General features: G+C 31.8%; 3 protein-coding genes across 3 annotated transcripts in view; 1 reads left to right on the plus strand and 2 right to left on the minus strand.

Annotated features, from left to right (window-relative positions):
- Positions 1 to 30: 30 nt before the first annotated feature.
- LOTGIDRAFT_204482 (hypothetical protein) lies at positions 31 to 11152 on the minus strand. The gene is made up of 5 exons (XM_009063660.1): positions 11025 to 11152; positions 9414 to 9556; positions 8812 to 8929; positions 3100 to 3324; positions 31 to 835 (listed from the first exon to the last, which is right to left on the minus strand). Exons 1-3 carry the CDS (start codon positions 11077 to 11079, stop codon positions 8849 to 8851), a joined length of 279 nt encoding a protein of 92 aa, XP_009061908.1. The 5' UTR covers positions 11080 to 11152; the 3' UTR covers positions 31 to 835; positions 3100 to 3324; positions 8812 to 8848.
- Positions 11153 to 14294: 3142 nt separating this feature from the next.
- On the plus strand, positions 14295 to 21697 carry LOTGIDRAFT_235104 (hypothetical protein; the record flags this gene model as incomplete). Its single annotated transcript, XM_009063661.1, has 15 exons — positions 14295 to 14679; positions 15132 to 15785; positions 16040 to 16093; positions 16213 to 16286; positions 16609 to 16647; positions 17120 to 17233; positions 17417 to 17479; positions 17867 to 18007; positions 18212 to 18338; positions 18655 to 18759; positions 18912 to 19321; positions 19678 to 19835; positions 20209 to 20286; positions 20580 to 20727; positions 20996 to 21697. 15 exons carry the CDS (start codon positions 14295 to 14297, stop codon positions 21059 to 21061), a joined length of 2616 nt encoding a protein of 871 aa, XP_009061909.1. The 3' UTR covers positions 21062 to 21697.
- Positions 21698 to 21893: 196 nt separating this feature from the next.
- LOTGIDRAFT_235105 (hypothetical protein) overlaps positions 21894 to 27382 on the minus strand; it is a 28841-nt gene continuing 23352 nt past the window's right edge. The window contains exons 19-21 of the mRNA XM_009063662.1: positions 26607 to 26768; positions 23786 to 23849; positions 21894 to 23052 (exon numbers count right to left, since the gene is read on the minus strand). Coding sequence (XP_009061910.1) covers positions 23805 to 23849; positions 26607 to 26768 — 207 coding nt within the window. The 3' untranslated portion in view covers positions 21894 to 23052; positions 23786 to 23804. The remainder of the gene's footprint in view (positions 23053 to 23785; positions 23850 to 26606; positions 26769 to 27382) is intronic.

Below are 27382 nucleotides of genomic sequence, written 5' to 3' on the forward strand. Positions count from 1 at the left end.
TGATCAGTAACAAGAACCTGCCTTCTTCTTCTCTACCTTTACAAACTTAAACAATAATTGGGCCTGGTTGAAACTGATAAGGTCTGTAACAATTACTGATTAGTAATCAATTTAAATTAAACCACACAAAATTAATCCTATAATGATTTCAAATATGGTTAGATGGGCTATACTATATGTTCAAGCACCTGTGAGGTAATATCTAACAATGATAATATTAAGATGAAAGAGGCAAAATCATTAAAGAAAATTTCCATCAAATCTATCAGAGTTATCATCCATCCGTCAACTTTCCTCATGGGGCTTTGGTCGATTAATTTCATTTTATCTGAAAATATCTGATAAAATTCTTCAGAAATGATTTTTACTCTCTTCAAGAGTTATATTTGACAGGAAACATCAAAACAAATTTTATAACAGGTTTTTCCTTTAAGATCAGTAAAATTAAGATTGGCAGTAGTTTTAATTTGTGGTAGATTTTTTCTTTGTAGTTGCAAAAAGAAGGTACAAAATTCATGGAGGAGAAATCTTTTTATCATTTTGGAAATGGGTTATTTTCTTAATCTGTTAGTCAAAAGTTTGATGAGAAGTTTCCTTATCAGCTGACTCTTGGCAATGAGAGATGGCTGAGTCAATATATGATTTATGATAGTTAGGGACAGGACATTAAATATAATCATTTAATATCATAATTTATTTGATATAGAAAATAATCAATTGTTTTTATCATTAAAAATGACATAAATTTTTCATCCATTTGATTTGTCAATCAAGTCAAAGAGAAATAAGTGCCAAATGATAACAATTTCAATTATTAAACTTGTGTATGGTGGCCCATGAGCGCCATAGCTGTTTTATTATTTCATTTATGAAAAAAATATTCTTTTTAATTTGAATTCATTTTTATTTCACTTTCATTTTGATTTTGAATTCATTTTACTTTCATTTCGTTTTTTATTTTACTTTTATTTTTATTTTACCTTCATTTCGTTTTTTCATTTTACTTTCATTTTGTTTTTAAATTCGTTTTACTTTCATTTCGTTTTTTATTTTACTTTTATTTTCATTTTACTTTCATTTTGTTTTTAAATTCGTTTTACTTTCATTTCGTTTTTTATTTTATTTTCATTTTGTTTTTAAATTCATTTTACTTTCATTTCATTTTTACTTTTTATTTCACTTTTGTTTTGTTTTTAAAATCATTTTACTTTTACCTCACAATGGTGGAATTTAACGGGGAGATGTCATTAGATAGCATTAAACTAGGCTGCTTGTCAAAAACATTTTGATATTCCATCTTCTTACAAATGTGATATCATGGCAGGAGATCGAGGGCCATCTTTCTCAAATATTGATCAGATCAGATCAAATCATTTAAATTACTTCACATCAGATTCGTTGAATTTTCTCAGACTGACATGAACACAACAAATGAACATAATAGGAATATGCCTTCTTGTAGTGGTATTTCTACTAAAAAACCTGTCGGCACAAATATTTTGTCAGTTACACCATCAGCACGACCTCAAGCTTTCCCTGCCTCCATTTCCCTTGCAAGCATGCTGAATATTGGGAAATGAATACCCCCAGCACCCATAGATTAAAGATAGCTTGCGTTACAAGGTAACATACGCCCACTGGCAGCTGTCAGAAAAAATAAAACAGTCTTTAGTGACTAAAGTACGAATTTTCTCATATTGAAGAAATCATTCATGCTGAATAATTCCACAAATTTTTTTAAAATCAATATCAATAACCCAAATACAACAAACAATTAAATCACACAGCTCTAATCAAAGGCAAAAAACAACTTTTAACGCGTTTTTCGTAAGTTAATGGCATTAACTCAAAAACATTTCATCGAAAATGCGTCAAGTTAGAACCTGTCCGAGATCTTATCAATTTCAATGATCACACCAAGTTTCATCAGAATCGGTTGAAAACTGTAGCTTCTATTGTGCCCACGAACAAATTTTGACGCGTTTTTACAAAGGTAAGGGCAATAACTCGAAAACCGTTCATCAAAATTGCATCAAGTTAGAACTTGTTCGAGATCTTATCAACTCCAATGATCACCACAAATTTCTTCAGAATCGGTTGAAAACTGTAGCTTCAACCTGCTCACGAACTATTTTTAGCAAATTTCGACGCATTTTAACAAAGTCAAGGGCAATAACTCAAAAACCGTTCATCGAAAATGCGCCAAGTTAGAACTTGTCTGAGATCTTATCAATTCCAATGATCACACCAAGTTTCATCAGAATCGGTTGAAAAATGTAGCTTCAATCCTGCTCACGAACTATTTTTAACAAATTTTGACGCGTTTTTTACAAAGTCAAGGGCAATAACTCAAAAACCGTTCATCGAAAATGTGTCAAATTCGAACTTGTCCGAGATCTTATCAATCTAAAGCATCACACCAAGTTTTATCAAAATCAGATAAAAACTGTAGTCTCTATAGTGCTCACAAGAAATGTTGACCGACGGACGGACGGACCGACGGACAGGGGCGACGACAATATACGACCACATATTCATGTGGGCGTATAAAAAGGAGAGTTTAATTCTCGCACAACCACATTCAAGGGGAATTACTCTAACACTTGGATGATAGACAAAAGTGTGACTGGATAATCTGGACACTATGGCACAGTAAATGAAGAAGAATTTTTTTTTAAAAACGAAAATGAAAGTAAAAGTAAAATGATTTTAAAAACAAAATGAAAGTGAAAGTAAAATAAAAAGTGAAATGAAAGTAAAAGTAAAATTATTTTAAAAACAAAACGAAAGTGAAATAAAAAGTAAAATAATTTTAAAAACAAAACGAAAGTAAAATAAAAAGTAAAAACGAAATGAAAGTAAAATGAATTTAAAAACAAAATGAAAGTAAAATAAAAAACGAAATGAAAATAAAACGAATTTAAAAACAAAATGAAAGTAAAACGAATTTAAAAACAAAATGAAAGTAAAATAAAAAACGAAATGAATTTAAAAACAAAATGAAAGTGAAATAAAAATGAATTCAAATTCAAAAGAAAGGTATTTTCATAAATAAAATAATAAAACAGCTATGGCGCTCATGGGCCACCATACTTGTGCCTTGATTTACTAAATTTGTTCTATACATAATATTTAAACTCTTTGTGTGAATTACTTGGTGCCCTTGGCATTTTGTTAAAGGCCACATGGCATTACAATGTTTTGTTTTATATCACATGGTTGCAGACTGCTTTAAGGGGCTTACAAAATAGTGCTTTAATGACTCCTGATTAAATGATACAATAGGTGACTCAGCCATTTGGTGTCTTCATTACTTTGCTCTCTCTGAAAGATATAAAGCAGAATATACTAGTTATAAAACTAAAAGTACATATTCTGAATTGACCGCTATCACTACAAGGGTAACATGTGAAGCTCCCTTAACAATTCTTTCAGACAAAAATAGATCAAGAAGAGATTTGGACAAAATTGACAAAATCTATTGTAATCACCATTAACCGCATCAAAAAAGAAAAGGGAAAAATAATTAACATGAGTTGTTGCCCTATTCCTTCAAAATGCTTCAAATTTATATCAAGATAGCTTGCCAGGCAAGGTAATATATGCCCACTGGCAGCTATGATTTTGAATAAAAATATTTGACAGTACAGTAACAATTACCAGTATGAAATATTCAACCTCCAGTCACACACTTCTTTTTAACTTTTAAGGGCAATACCAAATTATATCACCAAATTTGTCAATTTGGGCCTTCTGGAGTGTATACAGGCAAAAATGTGTTTGCAAGAACTAGTTCAATAACTAATACTAAGAATTTTTCCTTTTTTCTGATTTTCAATAGGGTTCATCCTTAATAATAATTATAATTACTTTATTAGGGTAAGAAATTAGACTAAAAAGCCTTTCTTGGGTAATTACAAACACTCACACCAAGTTTTGCATCAAAATCCATCAAGAATTGTGCCTTCCAGATTGTTCACAGCTAAAATTGAACTCATTTTCAATATTTCGGATTTTCAATAGGGTTCATCCCTGGGTGATGACTAACACTCACACCAAGTTTCATCAAAATTTGTTAAGAATTTTGCTTTCTAGAGTGTTTACGAGCTGAAAATTGAATGCATTTTCAAGAACAAAGGCAATAACTCAAACTAAATATTTTTTGATTCTTCTGATTTTCAATAGGGTTCATCCTTGGGTGATAAAATACACTCACACTATGTCAGCTATAAACCCCATTCTTGGTATCTCATTGTAAATTTTGGGGGTCAAGGGATACAATGAATTATGTTGCAAGTAGCTGTAACTGCCACCATGTTGAATTTCAAAATAGCGACCATCAAAAATCTAAAAGTGTAAATATTTCTCGGTCTAGGTCAGCTATAAACCCGCTCTTATATATTTTGAATGAAGGAATCCAATGATTTAAGTTATAAACTGTGGTTACTGTTGCCATGTTGAATTTCAAGATAGGTAGTGAAATCACTAATAAATTGTACCGTGACTGAAATGCTGCCTGTGAATTTCTGATAATTTAAACGTGTTAAATGAAAATTTCATCAGTGAATTGCATGATAGCCCCAGCATAGGCATAATGATGGACGAATCAACCGACCTGTCATGTGAAAAACATTTGATTTAATATATTTAATTGAAAGACGGTACATTGAAAACGAAGTTTTTTAAACTTATAGACATTCATGATGCATTGGCAGATGCAATAACCAAGTCTTTGGTTGCCTTATTTAAATTGTATGATGTGGATGTCAATAAAATTTATGGTATGGGTTCGGATGGAGCAGCAGTAATGCTCTTTTAAAAGAGAAATCACCTTTCTTAATAGACTCACTCTTGCTATTGTCGACGTTGCAAAAAACATACCTGAAATAGCTAAGTACGAGTCTATGCTCAATACATTGGCGACATTCTTCCGTCTATCTCTCAAAATTGAAAGTTTGGCAGGAGGTTTTGGACCAACCAAAAGTGAAGCCCTGTGAGGTCCACAAGGTTCGATGGTTATTGATGACACAAGCCATCGACAACAACGTGAAGACACTACCAGCCCTATTTAAAATGTTGGACGAATCCTACGAATATGACATTACTGCATCGTCATTATACGATCATCTAACCACTTATAAGTTTATGTTTTCAACTGCATTCCTGCATTCAGCAAAAGCTTATAAGCCAGTTCCCCCGTTTATGGCCCAAAATTAAGACAGTTCATGGAGGATACTGTTACATATTTAAATGAGCCTATGAAATGATCGGCAAATGACAAAAATTTGTTCAATAAGGTTAATGATATTGTCGCCAAATTTATTGAAAATATTGAAATAGGTTTCCAGACAATGAGCTTCTGGGAGCATTCAGTCTGTTTGACCCATGTAACATGTCCTCTAATGTTAGTGATGATCTGGAGAACAGAGAGATTAAGTAATCATTTTGATAAGGAAAATTGCCAATTGACACCGACGGATTATGACATGAATGGCCCATATTTAGGACTCTGATTTTCGAAAATTATAGGAAACTCTCGTTCAATCATCATTAACCGACCAGTTCCCTAACTGTACTCAGGTAATGATGATAGAACGCATTTGCCGGTATCTATTGTAGAATGTGAGAGAGGATTTTCACGACAGAATCTGATCAAGACTCGTTTGCGATGTCGTCTCTCTATCTCTACACTAGACCAGATGATGAGATTTCCCCTTAAAGGGTGTGCGGTTGAAAGTTTTCAAACGGAAGTCGTACTCCTTTGGTGGAAGCTATCGAAAAATCAACATCTTTATAAAGGAAATACCAAAAATAAGTTGAAATAAAAATGTATCAACATCCCTGCACAAGAGAGTGATAACCCAATTCAATACACCCTAACACCCCAAGTACATATCTTTCAAGTTACTTTTGAGTCAAGTAGAGTTTTGATGGGGATGGAGATCCATTTTGAAGATAAGAGTACAGTACTGACTTACTGGTGCCAAACAGCAGCAGAGACTGTGAAAAATGTGCTCAAAATGGGCAAGAAAACTTCCACTCTTTTGCAATGGAGCATTTGGTCAACAGATGAAAGCCACTCAGTGATGTTATCAAGCACAACAAGTTGTAAATACTGTATCATAATCTGTTACAGTATGGAACAATGTAATTGCCTTTGACATATCAGGTCCCAGATCAGCAGCCACTCCTAATGCGGCTATGTAGCACCAAATCCTGCCTATCACAAACTCAAGCTAGTGTTCACACAGTATGTTGCGGCCCATCTTGGGCTAGTGCAATGACCAGAATGAAAAGTCTATTTTCCAGATAAGTATGTATACACCCCCTGGAATCCTTTGCATGTACTACCATTCTGTGTGGCTTCTGTGTAGATAAATAACAAAATAATAGGTTTAAGGGACAGACCAGTTTATTTTCAACGTGAAGAATTACGCTAATTATGCTTGAAACTATATTTTAGCCCTTCATATAGATTCTATTAATTTATCTGGCCACCAAGGATTCGTTTAAAACATACAATTTGAAGTATCCTATTATAATTGATACGAGGCCGCTGATTCGATTGGTCCAATCAAAACTGAGTCATAATCGCCATTTTCTAGAACAGTAAAAATGGAGACTGCGAGATTTTAAATACTTGCATAACAATTTAAGAATTATTTTTTTCGATTGTGACTTTTCACATTGAAACTTTCACAAAAGGTAAGGGACATCTTCCTCTACATGTTGACATGAAGAATTATGTATTTCACGATCAAGACCAGGAAAACTCATTGAAAAAAAAAGGTCTAGATTTGACTATCCTTAAATTAAACATGGCAACAGCTGTAGCCATTTGTAACATGCATCATGGGATTCTCCAAAAATGTAGAATTAGCCACCAAGAAGGAATTTGTAGCTGATCAAGATCCAGAAATATTGATGTCTATAGATTTATGATGGCGGTCATTCTGGAATCATGCATAGCAGCAATTGTAGCTTTTTGAATCATTGTATTCCTTGACCTCAAAAATGTAGAATTAGCCACCAAGAATGGGTTAATAGCTGACAGATTCAGAAATATTGACAATTATAGATTTTTGATGGTTGCAATATTGAAATTCAATATGGCAGCAGTTGTAGCTACTTGAAACTTGTAAGCCTATTTCTTGACCCCAAAAAAGTACAAGAGAGTTTAAAGCTGACATAGATCCAGAAATATCAACAATTGCTGATTTCTTATAGTAGCCATTTTGAAATTCAACCTGGCAACAGTTATAGCGACTTGAAACATAAACCAAGAACGCTTTTATACTAACATTGCTCAAGAAATATATTTATAAAAATGCGTTTCACGTAGGTGGAATTTTACATGGCTCCATATCCAAATATAGCTTGCCAGGCAAGGTAATATACGCCCACTGGCAGCTTTGATTTTGAATAAAAATATTTAGCAGTACAGTAACAATCACCAGTATGAAATATTCAACCTTGACATTGACCTTTGATGACCTTGACCTTTATAGGGTCAAAGGTCATTGACCTTGGCTATCATTTGATACCTTGACCTTTGACCCCCGACATGTACTATCCGTAAAAAGCCAAATTCGCAACTTTGGACTGCTCTAGCACGTGACCTAATTAACCTAGAGGGTTAATTTTTTCGGTTTCCTAATGTGCTTTTCATGCACTTTACATAGATATAGAACAATTGCTTTTTTAAAGCAAAATTGAAATTGGAGATTTTTTCAAATTTGAGTTTTGTTTTACCATATTTGTGTCTTTTTGATCTTGGTGTATGTATATCTTATGACCTATTTTATGGAGAACCTTGATATTTGGAATACAATTAGACACTTTGAATATGAATTCACCTATGACAAAAAAAATTGGGGTGGGCGTGGCATATCCGGGTTGAATTACTAATTGTTTACATTTTGGGGTTGGGGCATAACTCGCATAGGATGCGTTTGTTCAAAAAGAGACTTTGCACACAATTACCTCATCCTTTTGGCCAGTATGTATTAACAGCTCAGTTGTTTCAGCTTAATAGTTTCAAAAAAGGAACGGGTTTTAACATTTGGATATTTTCATTTTTCGATTTTGACCTTTATTGACATTTGTTGACCTATATCTTTTGACCTGAATAATGTAGAAGCTTGAAATTTAAAACACAACATAACATTTGGAATATCAATTACCCTATGCAAAAAAAATTAAGGTGGGCGTGGCACATCTGGGTTATAATACTCATTATTGATATTTTTGGCCAGGAGCATAACTCGCAAAGTATACATTTGTTCAAAATGGAACTTTGCATACAATTACCTCATATTGTGAGCCACTGTTTTAGAATTTCGGTTGTTTCCGCTTCTTAGTTCAAACAAAGGAACAGGTTTTGGAAATTCAAATTTTCAATTTTTGACCTTGACCTTTGTTGACCTTGACCTTTATAGGATCAAACGTCATTGGCGTTGGCTATCTATTTGTACTTTCATATTTGCCGTCCTATGTCAACTTCCGGTTTTATAGTCGTGTGCAATTAGAAATTTTGATGACGTATATCTCTTGATCTTGACCTTTTTAGACCTTCTCTTTTACAAGATCAAAGGTCATTGACCTTGGCTATCTGCTGATACTTTCATTTGTGAGGTCTGACGTCTACTTCCGGTATCAGAATCTTCTAAAAAAATGAAAATTTCTCAACTTTAGACTGTTCTTGCGCTTGATCTAATTATCGTGGAAGGATGATTTTTTCGGGGTCTTTTGCAATTTGCTACATTTGCAAAGTCCCACTCTGTGCCACGAGTGGCTCTAGTTTATACTTACTTTCATTTGGTACAAATTTCAGTGAGGAACTGAATATTCAAAACCTTGACTGTCCTTCTTTCTCACCATCATTCAAGAATTCATGTCCAAGTCCATTTCCACATTTACCACAATGAATCTAGAAAAATCACACACAAAAAAATTTGAATCCATGGAAGAAATTTTTTTATGGATCCTGGTACCAAATTATGTTAAATAGTAGGCCACAACAGAAACAAATTAATTTATCTTGTGTCTGTGATAAATATAGTCGTTTTGTATATAGCCAAATATAGTATTGTGAATTAGTGAATTGCATATTTACCTGTATTTATCTACCTGTATAAACGTTCTGCATTGCGTATGATTAAATAACGTATTATATTTTGTATATATATTGTAAATTAGGCACTGTATATGCATTTCGCCTTATGTTCAAATAAATAAACTTATTATTATCAAAATATTAAACAAATTAAGTTTCCTTTCTAAATAAATGAAGAAGAATTATGTTATCATTTTAGAGAAAAAAATCTGATAAGATACATTTTTGTTTCCATTGAGTAGTAAATGTATTTCATTTTTCATGAAGCATGCATCTTTATGAAAACATGACCACTTACTTTAATTGCTGTCTTTGATTCAGCTTTTCTACTAACACTGTCCTCTCTTATTAACTCATTAAATGCTGGCCAGGGAGAAGAATGCTCATATTTAGAGTGACTGTGAAATAATTCATTACCGCAACTTGAACAAACATAAATACCTGGGAAATGAAATAAGATTCTAGTAAAAGTAATATTAGTATTACTGTAATACTGAAAGAAACTTGTAAGATATCAAACCTAATGCTAGTCTCACACTGTGGCGAATATATTCTTAATGGCACACTGAAAAAAACATTCGCAACCATTTTTAACCATTCATAAGCATTGGCAATCCATTCGGAAGCGTTTGTAAACATTGGCAAGTGTTTGCAACAAATTCTCTAAATTATTGGTAAAGTATTGGTAAGCAAAGACTTTCGTAACGTTGGCAAAGCATTTGTAATATTGGCAACAGTGGTAAGAAGGAAGGGGACCTGGTGAAAGTTACCAACACCTTTACGAACGTTGCCAATGCTTAAGCACGCTTTACCAACATTACCAATGATTACCAATTCAATAAAAATTGAATATGTTCTAAAGAACATGGGCAATAACTGATACTAAATATATTTAGATTTTTCTGATTTTCGATAGGGTAAATCCTAGTTTAATCAACTCACAGTTTCGTCAAATTTCGTCAAAAATTGTGTCTTCTAGAGTGTTCACAGGCTAAAAATTGAATGCGTTCGAAAGAACATGGGCAATAACTGATACCGGTACTAAATATTTTTAGATTCTTATGATTTTCAATAGGGTTCATCCTTGGGTGATTATGAACACTCATACCAAGTTTTGTCAAAATTCGTCAAGAATTGCCTTCTGGAATGTTTACAAGCTAACAATTGAACGCGTTTTCAAGAACAAGGGCAATATCTTATACTTAATATTTTTCGATTCTTATGATTTTTAATAGGGTTCATCCTTGCGTCATTACGAACACTTATAACAAGTTTTGTCAAAATCCGTTAAGAATTGTGTCAATTGTAGAGTGTTTATGAGCAATTGTGGACGGACCGACATGGGTGACGACAATATACGCCCTCCATTTCATGTGAGCATATAAAAATGAATTGCAGGGGGAATTTCTAACCCAACTAACACACTAAAATGAAATCCTATCCAAGCTGTAGTGCATGGACATTTAACCCTACCGATAACTATTAGCAGACAAAAGATATAGGAATTTTGGCAGTGGATAAAGATAAAGAGAAGTTGATTATACCATTGGGTATCCATACAACGTGTCTTTCTCAACTTATTTATAGATCAAACTATGTACACGAAAATAAGTGACTCATTTGGCCGCCATAGTCAAGTTGGTTACTCATGAATTATGGGTCAAAGTGAAGGATTCATAAAGAAAATCGAAACAAAACATCTTAATTATTTTGTAGAATATCTGAGGAAACATGTCAGACATAAAAAAAAAAATCTTTTTAACTTTGACTAAATTAGGTGTTGAATCCTTATAATTTTTTTTTAAATGCACGAAAATAGGTTACACCACTGAAATTCAACACGATTTCCATATCACATAAAATTGAGGGCTGTTTCAGAATCGTTTAAAAAAATATATATCTTTGCTACCCTGTTCAAAATGATCTTTGTAGTGTTCCCCTGAATTCCATAAGCAGAAAGACATTGCAACTGATCAACTAAAAGAATAGCCTATTGAAACTTGCTATTTCACTTTCTCTGTTTCACTGTTTTGTAATAAATAAAGGGAGACAATAACACTAGTGCATCATTCGAAACTAAAATTGCCAGCTTCTCATCCAAAGAACGTTTACCGATTTTTATTACGCAGAGGACACCAGGGTTTTATCTTTAAAAAATACGGTATTTTGGTGTCATTTTTTGTTTAACAATAATTTCTATTGAAGTTCGTGTGGAAATATATGTTGTTCGAAATCAAATTATGTAGCTTTGTCTATTGGTATCTGAGGTAAACAAAGATGGCGGACATCAATCGTGTTGGAACTCCAATGGATATTTGTGATGAAAGTTTAACAGAATCTCAAGGTGTCATCGATCAAAGAAAACGGGATTTGAGAGCAAAGCAAGGGAAACGTTCCCGTATCCTTTTATTTTTACTCATGATTGGCAATTTTTAGTAATTTTGTAGGGATGTCAAATGGAAGAATCTATGTACAGTGTACATAGGCCTATATTATTATACATATAAACAACACATAACAACACTCAACAAAGTTTCTAAGTAAGACTTAAAGGGACATTCTCCTTTTTAACGTGTAAACTGGGCTTATTATGCGTGATAATATGAATGAAGGCATGGCCTTGAATGAGAGCGCAGGTTATTGATAAAATAATAATAATTAATAATAATTAAATAAAAGAAATTCAACCCAATCTAATTTCTTTAAGGTGTCAGCAAAGCCGCCATCATTGCGATCTAGTTGATAACAAACATGGCGGCCCCCATGATCCGCCATCTTTTTTCTCACTTTTTTTGACTACCCGTGGGGCATAAATTTTCAAAAACGAATTGATGTATATGTATGTGTTACCATTATAGAGAGCTTTGCTTTGCCGTCGAGAGAGCTGCGCTCACATATTATATGTAAGTCCTTTGTACAGTGGTGTAACCTATTTTCGTGCATATAAGGATTCAACACCTATTTTCGTCAAGTTAAAAACGGAGAAAAAAAATTTATGTCTTAGATGTTTCCTCATATCCTACAAAATAATTAAAACTGGTTTGTTTTGATTTTCTTTATGAATCCCTCACTTTGACCCATATTTCATAAGCAACCAACTCGACAACGACGGCAAAATGCGTCACCTATTTTCGTGTTCTATGTTTGATCTATGAATAAGTCTAGAAAAACACATTGTATGGATACCCAGCGGTATAATTAACTTCTCTTAGTATTTATCTTTAATGATATTTCATTATAACTAGTGACAATTCCTTCAAAGAACCACGATTTAAAAAAAAATAGCAACTGACAAAATAAGCTAGCATGATTTATTGCTAAAAGTCATTGAAACAACATAAGAATATGCCCGACATTGTGTTCCATAGAATTTTTCTGCTGACATGGAATCTGCTAGTTGATCATGTGACTTCATTCGTTGGACTACATTCTAGCAGACGACACTTGGAATTACGATTACAGTAAGGGATTATAAGGAAATTTTTCCGATAAAAAATGGTGATGTTTGGTAATAACTGAAATCCGCCATTTTGTATTTGTCAAAGTATACATTAATACATTTTACCTTGCTTGAAACTACTGTTTTCATTCTACTAGCTGACATTGTACAGATAACCCATTTTTATCAAAACAAGCAAATGCGGAGGTCATGCGAGGTCGCACATGTAAATTATTAATCCTTTCCGGAAATGCACGAAAAATAGGTTAGCACGAAAATAGGTTACTGGACTGTATAAGTTGACCTTCCGACATCTAATGCTGTATTAAAATATACATGACATGATTTTTGCGTGGACAAACTCTTCACTTTCAGAAGTATGTTTGTAAAACTGCTGCTGACTATTTATTAACAATTGGTGGTTCAGTCAGAATTCATTTCTCATAATCAAATATCTACTAGTACAGTAAAAAAATGGAGCCTTGTGGATTCAATATGCTTAGTGAAACTTTCATAAAAGGTACAGGGCATCTTCCTTTATATGTTGGCATGCAACACTTCCCTAGTTGCTTCAGAATCTTTCAAAATGTTTCTAGAGATTTCAATATGAATAACTTTGAAGATGGTAGTCCTCTAAATATGTGTTTTTTACTTGCACTTCTTACAATGAAAATATGACCTTCAGTTCTCCTGCAATTTAATGAATAACATACCGGTACAGTGGTAGTTTTGACTGGATACTTAAAGGATGTTACTATTATATTACAAAAGCTTATTGTTAGTATTAACTCTATGTGAGAATGTATAATAACTCCAAGGAAGTGAAGTTAAGTCTTCATACCTGATTCTTTCATTAAAGAAGACAAGGGAGCAAGTTTCAAGTTTTCTAATGTAAGGAGTTAGAGAGTTATATAGTTTTAAGTAATTGTTTCACTCATCAAGCTCTCATTTTCTTGGAGTTTACATAATACTCTCAAACTGAGCCTAATCAACAAAATTGTTCTAATGAATTTGCAGTTTTCAATTTAAACAACATTTATCTTAACCTAAACAGCTTTTTTGATTGGTACAATTGATGATGTGAGTGTGAAGATCAGTAAACTAGACAGACAACTTCAAAAATATACAGAATTGGTTTGTGAAAGTCAAAGTTCGAACTATAGTGCCACAACACAAGATGAGTTACCAGTTACAGCCAGAGGAAGGGATCGCTATCTCAAAAGAGGTCTGTAAGGTTTTGTAAAATACTTAATGTTTATTTGATTTAAGTAGTATATGTGTTTTCTGATATAGCGCATCCAGTTTGATCCGGTTTTTGAGATGGTAGGTATATGTCTTTTCGGATATGACGCATTTCACTTCTGCGCAGCTTTTTCAATGCGTCATATCCGAAAAGACTGTTAAAATGTATTATAACAGACTTCCCCAAACTGTTAAAAAATGTATTATAACAGACTTCCCAAACTGTTAAAAAAATATATCATAACAGATTCCTCCAAACTGTATTATAAATTACCCCAAACCTCAGACAAGAATCACTAAAAAATAATACAGTATAAAATAACCGCATGAAAAATGTCTTTAATTTTAAAACACAAAAAAAAAAAATTCGAAGGAGACGGTTTCTTCTCTGCGCTAACATCTCTCATCCCCAAAGTGGCCAATTTTGTCTCAAACAACAAATTTCCCCCTTGTATTAAATCTTTCGTATTAAAAATATATGGTGTTTATTGAACAAATATGTCTTTAATAAATGTCTATCCTCCTAAAACGTATTTCGGTGCGGGAGACATTCAAAAGTCATTGGGTTCTCTTCCTGGATTCCCATGGGCAAAATATCCCGGAGAAAAACATCTCCCAGGTCACAATTATACAGGTCCAGGCACTAGGTTAGATCTACGATTGGACGAAAATGATAATCCCAAACCAGGGGAAGAACCCGTTAATAAAGTTGACGCAACAGCGCTCAAACACGACATACTGTACAGAAACAAAGACATAACATTCAGACACCATGCAGACAAACAAATGATAGACGAACTCGAAAATATTCCCAATCCCACTTTCAAAGAGAAATTACAGAGGGCTCTTATCATAAAACTCTTGAAGGCAAAATTGAAATTGGGTATGGGCATAGCAGACGAGATTCACAAAGAATTTCGAAAAAACAAACATTACCTCAAAGTCAAAGTTTTTGATAAAGATGAAATTTGGTCAGCCGATTTAATCAACATGCCAGTCGAGAGAGGGTACAAGTATTGTTTGACGGTGATCGACATATACAAGAGATACGCTTGGGTCTTTCCCTTGAAAAACAAATCGGGTAAAGAAATTATAATAAATTGAACTCAATAAAAATGGCAAACAAGTTTGGATTAGGGTCTTTACCTCTAGAATCCAAAAATCCCATGACGGCGTTTATAAACAAAGCGAAACCTTTTTTCGTGGATCAAATCGGAGACACCTTACAAGGAGATATCGATATGAACAATTTCAAAATAACTAATTTAAAGTTTCCAGGAAACGATAACGATGCCGTGAACAAGAAATATTAACTGGATCAAATAAACGCAATAGATAAGGACCATGTTGAAAATAGAATAAATGACGTGAAAAGATACCTCAGACGAAATATTAAAAATCTTGTGGACGAACTTAAACTACAACAAGAGTTAACGAGTTTGAAACGTCTTATTCAAGTGGATAAAACAAGTCAGTTGCAAAATTCAATATCTAAATTAGACGATAAGATTACGAACGTAAAAATAGACGTCCAACGTTTAATAGACAACCCAAATGTAAACGAGGATAGATTGAAATGTAATTTAACCGCTTTGGAAAGAAAACTTGGCGAATTGCTAGCAGAACTAGACAAGACCGCGGACAAAACTGAGTTACAAAATTCGATATCCAGTTTGAACGAAAAGATCGCAAAGCAAAAATCAGATGTTCAAGATATAATTAACACACTTCCCATAGACAAAGATACGTTGAAACGACAATTGACTGCTTTGGATACTAAAATCACGGACGAATTAGAAAAAGAAGTGAATGTGATTAAAAACTTTCTTCAAAATAAATTTCGAGATGATATGAAAAATTATATTAAAGAACAGGTCAATCTTTTGGTATCTAGAATTCATGACGATTTTTTGAGACAAGAGAGAAAGTTGACCAAATTAGAAGCTATTGTCACGGACAAATCATATTATTTCAATCTTCCATTCGAAAGTGACACTGTCTTCGATGAAAAAGACCATATGCTTGTATAAGATTTTTATTTTTGAAGTGTGTTAAAGTTGGTGGAACGTTTAACTCTATCTGATAAACGAAGAATAGCTGTATACCTACTATAAATGAAACACCTGTTTGTCTCATTTAAGAATGAGTCAAGTCATTTAATTGTAGATTGCAGTTTGGATACAGGTACTGGTGGGTTATCTCCTTGTGATTGACACACATGTAATTGTTATTCCTTTTTTAAGATAAAGAAAATAAAGAAGTTTTGAAGTTTGCTGGTTATTATACCCTGAAATCGTGTAAGTATTTTTTTGGTGATGTTCCTGTTAGCAAATAACTTACAAGAATTTCAGGCATAAACTGTCATTTGATAATTAATGCAAGATTTTGATATTTCGGTATAATTCACTTTTTTCAGCCTTTGTACCAGGATTAAGTACAAGAGCTAAAAATATCTCCAAGATCAGTATGAATCCCAGTAAAATTTCTTCCGTAAGTATACCATATATATAATATGAAGAAAACTTGAGATTTTCAAATCATATGTATGACTACAAAATCAGTTCCAAAGTTTCGGTCAAAATTGTGAAATGTGCAAGCTCTCAAACTGTGACAGTATTTGGTGATTCCTTCTGGTTAAAAAATAATCATTTAGTATTTTAGTATTGGGTGTCAGGCCTGTAACATTGTTATATTTCTGCTGAATTTCTGAACTATGGTAAAATGGCTATTCATATTCACTGCATTACATATTATCAAGCTTAATCTTATTCTTATTCGATCTTACACACTTCATTCAATCATTTTATTACAGGTGAAAAGTAAAGATTCAGGAAAGCCAAAGTTTGTTGAAGTGAGTAAAATTAAAATGTTGTTAAACATATGCACTGGCTATTTACACTGTCATGATGCGTTTCTCTATGGCTGCTAACAACAGTACGGATAAGATAGGACACAACAGGCGGGCTAATTTTTTGGTGTTTTTAAAGCGTGAAGCCAATTTGATTGTCAAGAATGATATTAAGTGACTTTTTTAGGGTTAGGTAGGGATGGCCATATGTTTTTTAATGCCCATTTATAATCAACTGTACCGTCGTGGTGCGAATAGCCACGGTCTAAAGAATAAGCTTATGATATTAGAAATTCAAGGCTACTGTATAATTTCAATGAAAAAAAAAACATAATGTTAAGCAGAAAGACTACCAAAGAAGGTTATATGCACAATAACTGTTTAATTACCCCTTCTTCATACAGTTCCAAAGATGGTTCTCCTCAAAGCATAGCTTACCTCTCTCATTAACTCACTGTATATTCTTTAATTTTAGCTTCAACAATATCCTGGATATGATAAAAATGAAATAACACCATTGCCCTGTGATATAGACCCAATTGATATGTTAAGTATTGTAGCACAGGCTAGTATGGACCTACATAAAAAGGTATGTTATGTCATAGATCCATATGTGAAGGTCAGATAGGTCTATATATATGATGCTGTTAAGACATTGTCCTGTATTTAATGAGATAAATAAACAGATGAATGCAAGTTAATGATGATAAAATATGTTGTGCAATGTAAATAATGACAAAAAATAACAGAGATAACCAAATTATGTTTTCAGCCAAGATATCGTCCTGAATTTGAAAGATTGTTTTATTCGAGAATGTCACAAGCTATATTACAGGTACAGTAGTACTATAATTTGCTATAATACTCGAACATGTAAAATGCTCACCGCCATTCAAAGACCACAGTAACCAATTGCACAGAATAATTGATTATTAAACTCGTCTGACATTCTACTATAAGCTTTCCTTTTATGCCCTGCTTTGAGTTTTGACAGACATTTTACATGTTGCACCTTACAGTGGGATAGCTAGTGAGATTGTTGTCTGCAAGACGATTAGAAAAATTCTGATTTCTGTGCCAGTGCTTGGCTTTCATCCTCTAATACGTAATGTTTAGTAAAAGTATCGTTTTTCATATCAATGAGAAACTGTGTTATTCTGTGAATGTAATATTACATTTTTTTGATTTTGATTAATTACTGTTATGTATTGAATGTTTGTAGGATATATTTTGGTATTTTTTCCTTGAGAAATATCAACCAGGGTGTACAGCACAACCAAAATTATTTAACAGAATATCACATAATTATGTTAAACTGCTTATTTATTGTAAGATAAAAGTTTATAAAGAAACTTTCTTTAAGGTGAGCTATTATTTACTATGGAGTTTGAACCCAGACATCAACTGACTAAGATATGAAGGTAATATGATTTGGAATTGTCAAGTCAGTATCAGGCCGATTGTTGAATGAATTATGATATTAAATGCTTATTCTGAAGCTAATTAATGCCATGTAAAGCCATAGGACTGGAAAATGTGAAAATCTAAAATATTTAATCTATTTCAGGACTACCCCATTTTGATGGCACAAGCAATCTATGTCTCATTTTGTCATGCGTTTCAAGATTCTTATCGTCAGTTTGGTGAAGATTTTAAAGATGAGTTAGTAAATTTAGTATCAGAATGGATGGCAGGTATGAGGCTTTTAAATTTATTTCATATTCCCAGGTTGATGCAGAGATGGTTTTTACTTGCTTTGAGAGTCTGAAGCAGATGGCCATAGTCATATTCTTTGGAATGAAACACTGTTGTGTCTTCCGTCTTCATTAGCCCAATTAGGTGCAGAAGAGTAGGACGTAAAACTCCATTACTTTCATCAGGTTTTTGTTGTGTCTTGTTCAAGAGACTAAGACTGTTGTGAATGTTAAGAGATTTCCTCACAGTATACTGTTTTGAGATGCTCCTTTTCATTAGATAGAACTTTATATATTTTTATTTTATTTATTCAAGGTATAAGATTAGCGCCCAGATCTTGGGCTACATGGAATTTCGATAAACTTGATCCACCAAATATAAAATCTAGAGATGAAATGCTACCACAGAATAACAAAAAATGTAAGTATATGTATTTAAGTTGATTCAACTTGTAATATTGTTGGGAGTCAACAAACCTAAAAGTCTAAAGTTCCTGATATCATCACAGATATTGCCTTGATAGTTGAAAGTCTCAAAATAGTAGCCGTTTTTTTTTTTTGAAATTTTTACAGCTGCACCAGCTCTGAACTTAGATTATCTTGATAGTTTGATCTCACGTCATACCAGTGATGGTGGCTCGGTTACCTCCCTTAGTCAGTCTGGATCAAAATCTTCCTTATCCTGGATCAATAAGCACAATCGTAATCAACGTTCAACAAATCGTGGCAGTCATATCAGTCACCGACAGGAGTCACCGTCTCCAAATGGTGATACCAGCAAGGTTATTGATTCAGTTGCCAAGGCCCAGATTTCTGCTAGAAAATCATTGAACCATCAAAAATCAATTAATGAATTGAGGAAAAATAATGAAACATTGACACCTATTAGAGAGATTGAGGGAGATGAAAATGCAGAGAAAAATGTTATGTCTAGATTATCTTCAGATCTTTTGAAAGAATTAAACAGTCGGCATGTTATAGAGGTATTATTATTACTTTGTATTAAACCATTTTATTCTTTTCAGCGAATGCTATTTAATCTAAATTATACTCCATACAATCACCTGTTCCTGATGATACATTATGAAGGACATATTGTCATAAGAAGTTGCTGGCTCAAAGTTTAGAGTGTTTATTCTGGCATTTATTAATTATCATTACTGGTCACAGTTGGAGTAAAATGAATCACTTTTATAAAAACACCATCTCTTTTTTTCCTTTGAATGTTAGTTTATCCTATTTTAACTATGTATATTTAAATTGATATCCAAATCAGGCTAATCTACATTATGAAATAATTGGTATAAAATGAAGGTTTAACACATTTCTATTTTTTCAGTCACATCCAGCATGTAAAGGACCTGATTTTATTAAAACGTCATTCAATATATTTGGTCAAAGTCCACTGGTGACTCATTTCTTGAGGATGAAACAACTGTCAACTAAGAGTGGATATAATGTACGTGTACAGAGAACAGAGTTAGAGAATCTCCCTTCATATCCTTTTCACAATTAATATTTAGTTAGAAATCTAGTTTGGGTGCAATTACTTTTGTCATGTCATGCACATTTGAGAACATCAGACTCAGACATTGATCTTGAAGAGCAATTTACCAAAAAAAGCCTCTATGCATTTGATCTAGTCAATATGTGGCTAGATAAACTGTATATTTTATTACTCAATATATAATTATTAGAAATTAAGAAAACTGAAGACATGAAAAATATGTTAATACATTTCACAAAACAATAGTGTGTCTGTGATCTGTAATCCATTGTCTTAACTGATAAAATAGTATCCATAAAAAACTAATTATGATAAAATTTACACCAACGAAAGATTTAATTTAATTCCTTTACCAGTATGTACCCTAGATCAACCAACTTATAGAGATGTTATACACGAATCATTTAAAAATATTAAAGATATAGAACGGAAATTTAAAGAGTAAGTATTATCTATATTATTGGTTATGAATTTGGCATATGCGATTTTTATGATGAAAAAATAAAAACACAAAAAAGAAACCAAAGTGATTCAGAAATAGAGTCCTAGATTCAATTCTGGCATAGTTTGATTGTGTACATGACTTACTATTCTGAATCGAATATTACTTGAAGAGAATATTGTCATATTGACTTAATGATATGACATGTAACAGCACATTCAGTACAATCATTGGTTTTTATTAATTGTTATTGAAATTTCCATAAATAGCACATGGCTTTTCTCTATTTCAGAATGTATAATAAGAATCTGAAAGAAAGTGCAACATATGTTCATCAACAACAGAGAATAGTACGGCAACATGAGAAACGAGAAGCTGTTTTAATGACAAAACCTAAAGAAGTAAAAAGATTAAGTAATCTTATTATACTTGAACAGAAAGTAAGTAGAACGATTTTAAATTACAGAATAGGAAGTTTTGGTTTTATCTGTTTGATCTTCTATGACAAACAGCACAAAATTTTAGAAACTTTAAATGTTATGTAAACCTGGAAATGAAGAATCTTGTTAAAAATGTTTTAAGTACTAGGTTTCAATAATACAAGAAAGGGAAAAGAGCAATTTTACAGGTTCGTTTCATTACCTAACGTCTTAAATTCAAACTACCCAACCATAACCCTTACATTTTATTAATTTCTAAATTTTTCAGAAAGATGAAGATTCTATTTCTGCTGGGGCTGATGCTGCCATAGAAACAGCTTTACTTGCTGAATAACACATTTTTTTTTTTTTTTTTTACTATAGTCTATCAGGAATTCATCATAAGAACCAGTCTATAGTGATTATGTGACATGTTGTTCATGAATATATAGGCACAGCTTTGTAGAAAACAATTACTGGTTAAAGTTTTATGTAACGTTTTTGACGTGTTTCCCCCTGTCGTCGAAACGTTACATAAAACTTTAACCAGTGATTGTTGTTTCATAAAGCTGGGCCTATATATTGTGCTTACAATTGATAATTGCCATTTATAGACTTTATTCATGAATGGTCAATCTGTACATTTTCTGAGACTAGTATAGTTGAGCTACGATATTGTGCACATCTAGGTACAAAATAATCAGTGTTATATGTACACATAACTCTGATTTTCACAGTCTCCATCACTATTTATGGTATATATTTATGATTTGAATTGATTATGTATAAATGTGATATTTAAAACAGTTATATTATCTTGGGATGGATCTCAATGTAACTCTAGCTGTCCTGATGTTATTTATGTGTGTTTATTTGATATTCTGTAAATATTTATATGTTAATTGTGATAATATATTTATATTACATTATTACCAATATAACTATTTCTTATATAAACATGAAGAATTCTGATTAAAAGACATAATTGATGACAATCTGTGGTATATAGCCCCTAAAATGTTTTAACCTTTCGTGCAGGAGGTTTCTCTGAGACAAACATTTTACTGATCCCTCAGTTTAAAGTCAATAAATAGTAACCTGTCACTATCAAGAAGTTTTCCTGATCATACACTGCCTCAGCTTAACAAACAACAAAACTTTAACGGAAATATGAATGAAGAAAATCATAAAATATAGACCAATTTAATATCATTACAACCATGTATATGATGTGCGATTAAAACACAGTGAGAATAGGATGAATCAAACTGTAAATAAAACATGAATTATCTGATTTGTTCAGCTTGTAAAATGATACATTTAAGCAAAGGTACATCAAAAGAGAATGCCAAGACTTATGCTATGGTTTTAAGGTATGTTGGACAATATGAATCCTCAACTTGGCAATCTTGGCATTTCCCTTTCTTACATTGAAGAAACTAGAGGAAATAAACATAAAAATATAAAACTCCAAAATGAAATGATTTAAAAGCATATCACAGAATATATTTTGGTCCATTATTAGTGAAGCCTAAAATACAAAAAAAAAATCTGAAGAGGTTAAGTGCAAAGAAAGGAATATTATGTATACTTCTTTCAATAGTTTCATTACATAAAAAAAGAATTGGTTGCTGGCTTATAATAATGCCAAAAGAAATGGGGTGTAAATACTAAATTCAACATAAAAATTGATGTTTTTAAATTTTAAAAATTAACAACCTGTCAAATTGTCAATCTGGCTACTAAAAAAGGTATAACCAGCATCCCTTGTTAAATATAACAAATAAAATATGATTTGTATATACAATTAATTTATCCCACTAGAATAGAATATGTTCCCCAAATATATTAAATATGCCTATATACTATATATTCAAACTCTTATTTACAATATTTCTAAAGCAATTGATACAAGTTCATAAGGGAAGAAGAACACACATAGTTCGTCCCTGCTGTTAAAAATGCTCATCTAAATCGCTTGTTTTAATTCATATCAATTCAAATGAAATATTTTGGCTGGGACATCAACAAAAACAAGTATTTTTCAATAAAATTGATAAAAAAAATTGAGATCGATTGACCATAAAATTCAACGGTTTTTACTTCACAAATTTATTTTTATATACAGCCTAATAAACCTTCAGTGTAAATTACATGTTGATGATGCCCTATCTGTATAAATATGGCAACAACTTTTGGACCTCAGATCAGAACTCGTATTACATAGTATAAAAAATTAAACAATGTATCCATGACAAATGACAGCAGTTAAAATACGATGATAATTCCATGTTGTTAACCCATAGTGCTTGCATAGGTCTTTAATAAATGGCGAGGTTGATCCATCTAAAATTAGAAGACAAAAAAGACTTTAGAATGTTACAGTTATTATAGAGATAACGTCATTTAAATGTTTGCTTCCACTGCATTGTCAGCTATCCTTGGCACATTTCAGAATTAAAATCTGACTTCCAGTTCCCATACAATTCATCACAGATGTACATGTACTGCATCAATGTAAACTATCTCATTTCTCATCAGTAGTTTTATATTAATGATGTTGTTAAAAACTGCTAATAAGATTAACAACAGGATGACAGTCATATTTGGTGTGGGTTTTGTTGAACTGGGTAATTGATTTTAATACTGAAAAGTGATATTGATGACTGAAGAGCTCTCTCGGGTTCTAAAGCAATTATTCAATGATTGTATTCCTACAATAATCAACTAGGCTACATTTTAAAAAAAAAATTAAATTGCATAATAATAATTTGTATTTATTTCTTTTAAAGAATTACTAATTTTAAGTTGGTAAATCAATTAAAAATATAAGAAAAAATGTTGCAAATTATTTATCTCTTCAAATGCTTGCAATAAGCAGGGTTAAGCAGTTAGGCAATGCAAGAAAGCAACATTTAGAAGTAAGTTTATTTAAATTAAAGACCATAAAATATTCAAATTTAAAAAAAATGAATGATAGAGACATAATTATAATAAATCTAAAAAAATAAAAAACTTAATGTGAACAAAATAGAAGCCATAAAATTTCTATAACTGACACAAGATACGATTATCTTACATTGCAATTCTTCTGTTTTTTATTCCACAGTCACACTTTTTGCTAAATTACGCGGACAATCGACCTACAAAAACAATTATTCAAACTTTAATCATGCAGTTAAAAACAGAAAATACTGATACATAGAAAACTTTAAGCTTACAGAAGTTACTTTTTTATCGATTTGAAATATTTTAGTGCAATCATGTATTTTTTGTTCAATTCTAGTGTACTATATCAAGATTATTAAAACTTTTCTTGGTCATGTAAAATATAATATAATGTAGGATACTGTCAGAGCAAACAGACAATAAAACAGACCCAAACAACAATATCAAGAGTCAATATCAGTGAAATTTAACATATGGTTGGAAGAAGATGTTTTTGCAGCTGTAGGTAGTTGATAGAGATGAAAGAAAGCTTAATATAATTGGTCCAATTTGTAGACATTGTTAAAACAGATGAAGCATTAAGCATTGAAAAGCTTGATAAGCTTCATATTATACTCTATGTCTATTGTGATGGTGTTAAAAACATAATCTGTTCCTTACCAAAACATTCATATAAATAACTGATAAAAAGGAATGATATATATTTCATTGTTCCTCACTTTTTTATTTCACTTGTTCTTAAATTTGAAAATAAACATTTACAAAACTGAGAATAAAGTGAAAAAAACTTCAATGATAGTCAGAAAATTTAGAATTTTTGGGCAAGTTTTAATATGTGTGAAATTAATTCAAAAGAGGCTAATTCAGTGTAAGTATGCATGAAATAAACAATATGAGCCACATGGAGTCTCTGAAAGAGATAGTCTACTCAGTTGGTAAACCCAGTTGAAGAATGGCATCAGACCTGACTTGAAATAGAGAGATAAGTAAAAGCCCTCTTTAGACAAATCAAAGACATTTATAATGTAACCTACTGAGCTGACAAACTCAAATGAAAAGTGAACCAGGTGTTTAGATGATAACAAAATACATTCATTCCTTATAACCAGTAAGATATAACCAAAATATAATAACCCACTTAAAACTGATCATTCTATTTTTATTAACAAATGCAATGTAATTCAAAGATAATGCCAAGCTTGTGTTTTTACATCTTTTTCAGCTTGCCAATGTAAATAGTATGTCCAAGTCATTATGTGAATTTTACTTGTCACACAAATAATATGATATCATGAAACCGCAAGTCGTTTGAGCACATATATTTATACAAATTGTATAATATCAAACATAAGAACCTGTCACTGTCTTAAATACTTCTATTCTAAATCTGATAATAAAATCTAAATGATCAGTCTTAATATTACTTGTATTAATTTAACCCAGCAGACAAAAGGCATATTATAATATAATATATATAATATAAATGCATGTTTAAATATTTGTTACATCAGGAGCTAACATATAGCTCTATCATTTGTTACATCAGGAGCTAACATATAGCTCTATCATTTGTTAAAGATAATAGTTAGAAGACTGGATTCCTGTAAATTACCAAGCTGAGAATTTATGACCAATAAAATGCTTTTATCCAATGATTCATTGAGGCTTGTCTATCAATAAATTGTGTATCAATCATCCAGAATAATGTTTCTACAGTGAGAGATTAGTTCTTGTCAATTTGGTTCTTCATCAAGGATAATGATTTCAAATAGGTCCCTATTCTTCTATTCCTTATCTCACATATCTGTTGTCAATACATCAAAATAAATATTGACTGTTTCTACGATTTCAAAATGCATGTGCCTAAATCACATAATATATAGTTTCTAAGGTCAAGGACATAATCTACACATATAAAAATTGTGATTGGTGTTCTTACGTCATATTCTTTTAAAACTGCCATATGAAAGGAAAGAAGTTGTAAAGGAACAACTGACAATATTCCTTGTAGACAATCTACAGTGTGAGGTATGGCCAGGTGACTATAAGCTAACATCTGTGTTTCTGCATCATCACTATTACAAATTAATATTGGACATCCCTACAAATGGAATAATCAATATTTCCATATAGAGTGATTAATAAGATGGAAGAGTCAAATTAGATCAAGTGAGGGGTTTGATTAGTAAAGTGAATATGTAAAATTGATTGAAATTTCAAATGATTTAATATTGATTTCATTTAAATATAAACTGTAAATCATTTGTAAAGACTACTCTCAGCATAATTTTTGCAAAAATAAAAATTTAAATCACATTTTGAAATTCCAATAAATTTTTGTTTTAATAAGTATAGTGTCAAAAGAAAGATATAAACATAAAAGACAAAACCACAATATAAATACGTATATAAATCCCAACACAGAATTGAGCCAAAGCATCATGCAATATATAGTTCTGAATAGCATCAGTAGATAAAGTCTTATTTCAGTATTATAATATGTGACCAGTCTAATATCCTTTTCTTTATAAGAGGTCAAACAATGAGCCCTTAAAATAATAATATTAGTATCCAAAATGTCCTGATATGATTATACTCAGACTAAATTGCTTTCAGGAATTTAAGACAGTTGATACAAATTGGATATTTTCATATTCAAAATTAAAGATTTCTAATATTATCATATTGACATTTTGAAAGAATTTAGCTTATCGTAATATACAATCTGGAACTTTTAGGACGCGTAGACATCGAAGCGTTTCGAGCTGCTTATCCGGAAAATAAATAAATCTGTAACCCATTTCCTGAAGTCTTACATCTCTGTAAAATTCACCAGGTATTAACGACAATGACAAGAATATGAAACTGATCGAAAATTATAAGTAAAGAGCAAAACCAGACTTTATGATGTTATAACTGATGCTATGAACAGTTGAGAAGATCATGCTTACATCCAACTTTCGTAATTCAGCTATATGAAGTGAGAGCAATTGTAATGGAATACAAGTCAGAATGCCTTGTAAACAATCAATAGCTAATGGTACAGAGACACTCTTATTGGCTTGTGATTGAGTGTCTGTATCACCCGAGTTACAAATCAAGATGGGTTCGCCCTACAACAGAAGATTTTTCATGCTAGTTAGTGTTAGCAAAAATCAATAAAAAAAACATAGCATAAACTCAAACAGAAACAACATTAATAGAAATAAACAAAATGAAAGTATCTAATATAGTAGAGAAAGAAATACATGAACAATACAGGTGTCAATATCATTCTTGTCTTATATAACAGTCTGGTGATTCAAAAACTTCTTGTATTAATTGTGCATTCAACAAAATTAAATATATCATGCAGCAAATGAATTGGCATGGCAATTTAATAAAATGCAAATCTGGATGTTTTGTTTTATGTATTTTCTGCAGGTGAATCCAGTTGTCATCCATGATCTGACAAAATTGTAATGCATCTCATGTTCTGGGTAATTTTATATTCATTAATCAATTACTCTGTATTTTAACAGTGTTTCTGATTGATCAGTCTTAATGAAAACTTTTGATACTGGTACTATTCTACAAAGCATGATTTTAGGAAGATCACAGAAAAAGAGCCTGCAGAAAATTACAAAATGAAACACTTCAGATCTTTATTTTAATCAGATTGGGCATACATTTCAAATTGAATGCAATTGTAGAAAATGATCACAGAAACAAGAATGAATATCAAATA

This window comes from Lottia gigantea (assembly GCF_000327385.1).
Source record: "Lottia gigantea unplaced genomic scaffold LOTGIsca_59, whole genome shotgun sequence".
Taxonomy (NCBI): domain Eukaryota; kingdom Metazoa; phylum Mollusca; class Gastropoda; family Lottiidae; genus Lottia; species Lottia gigantea.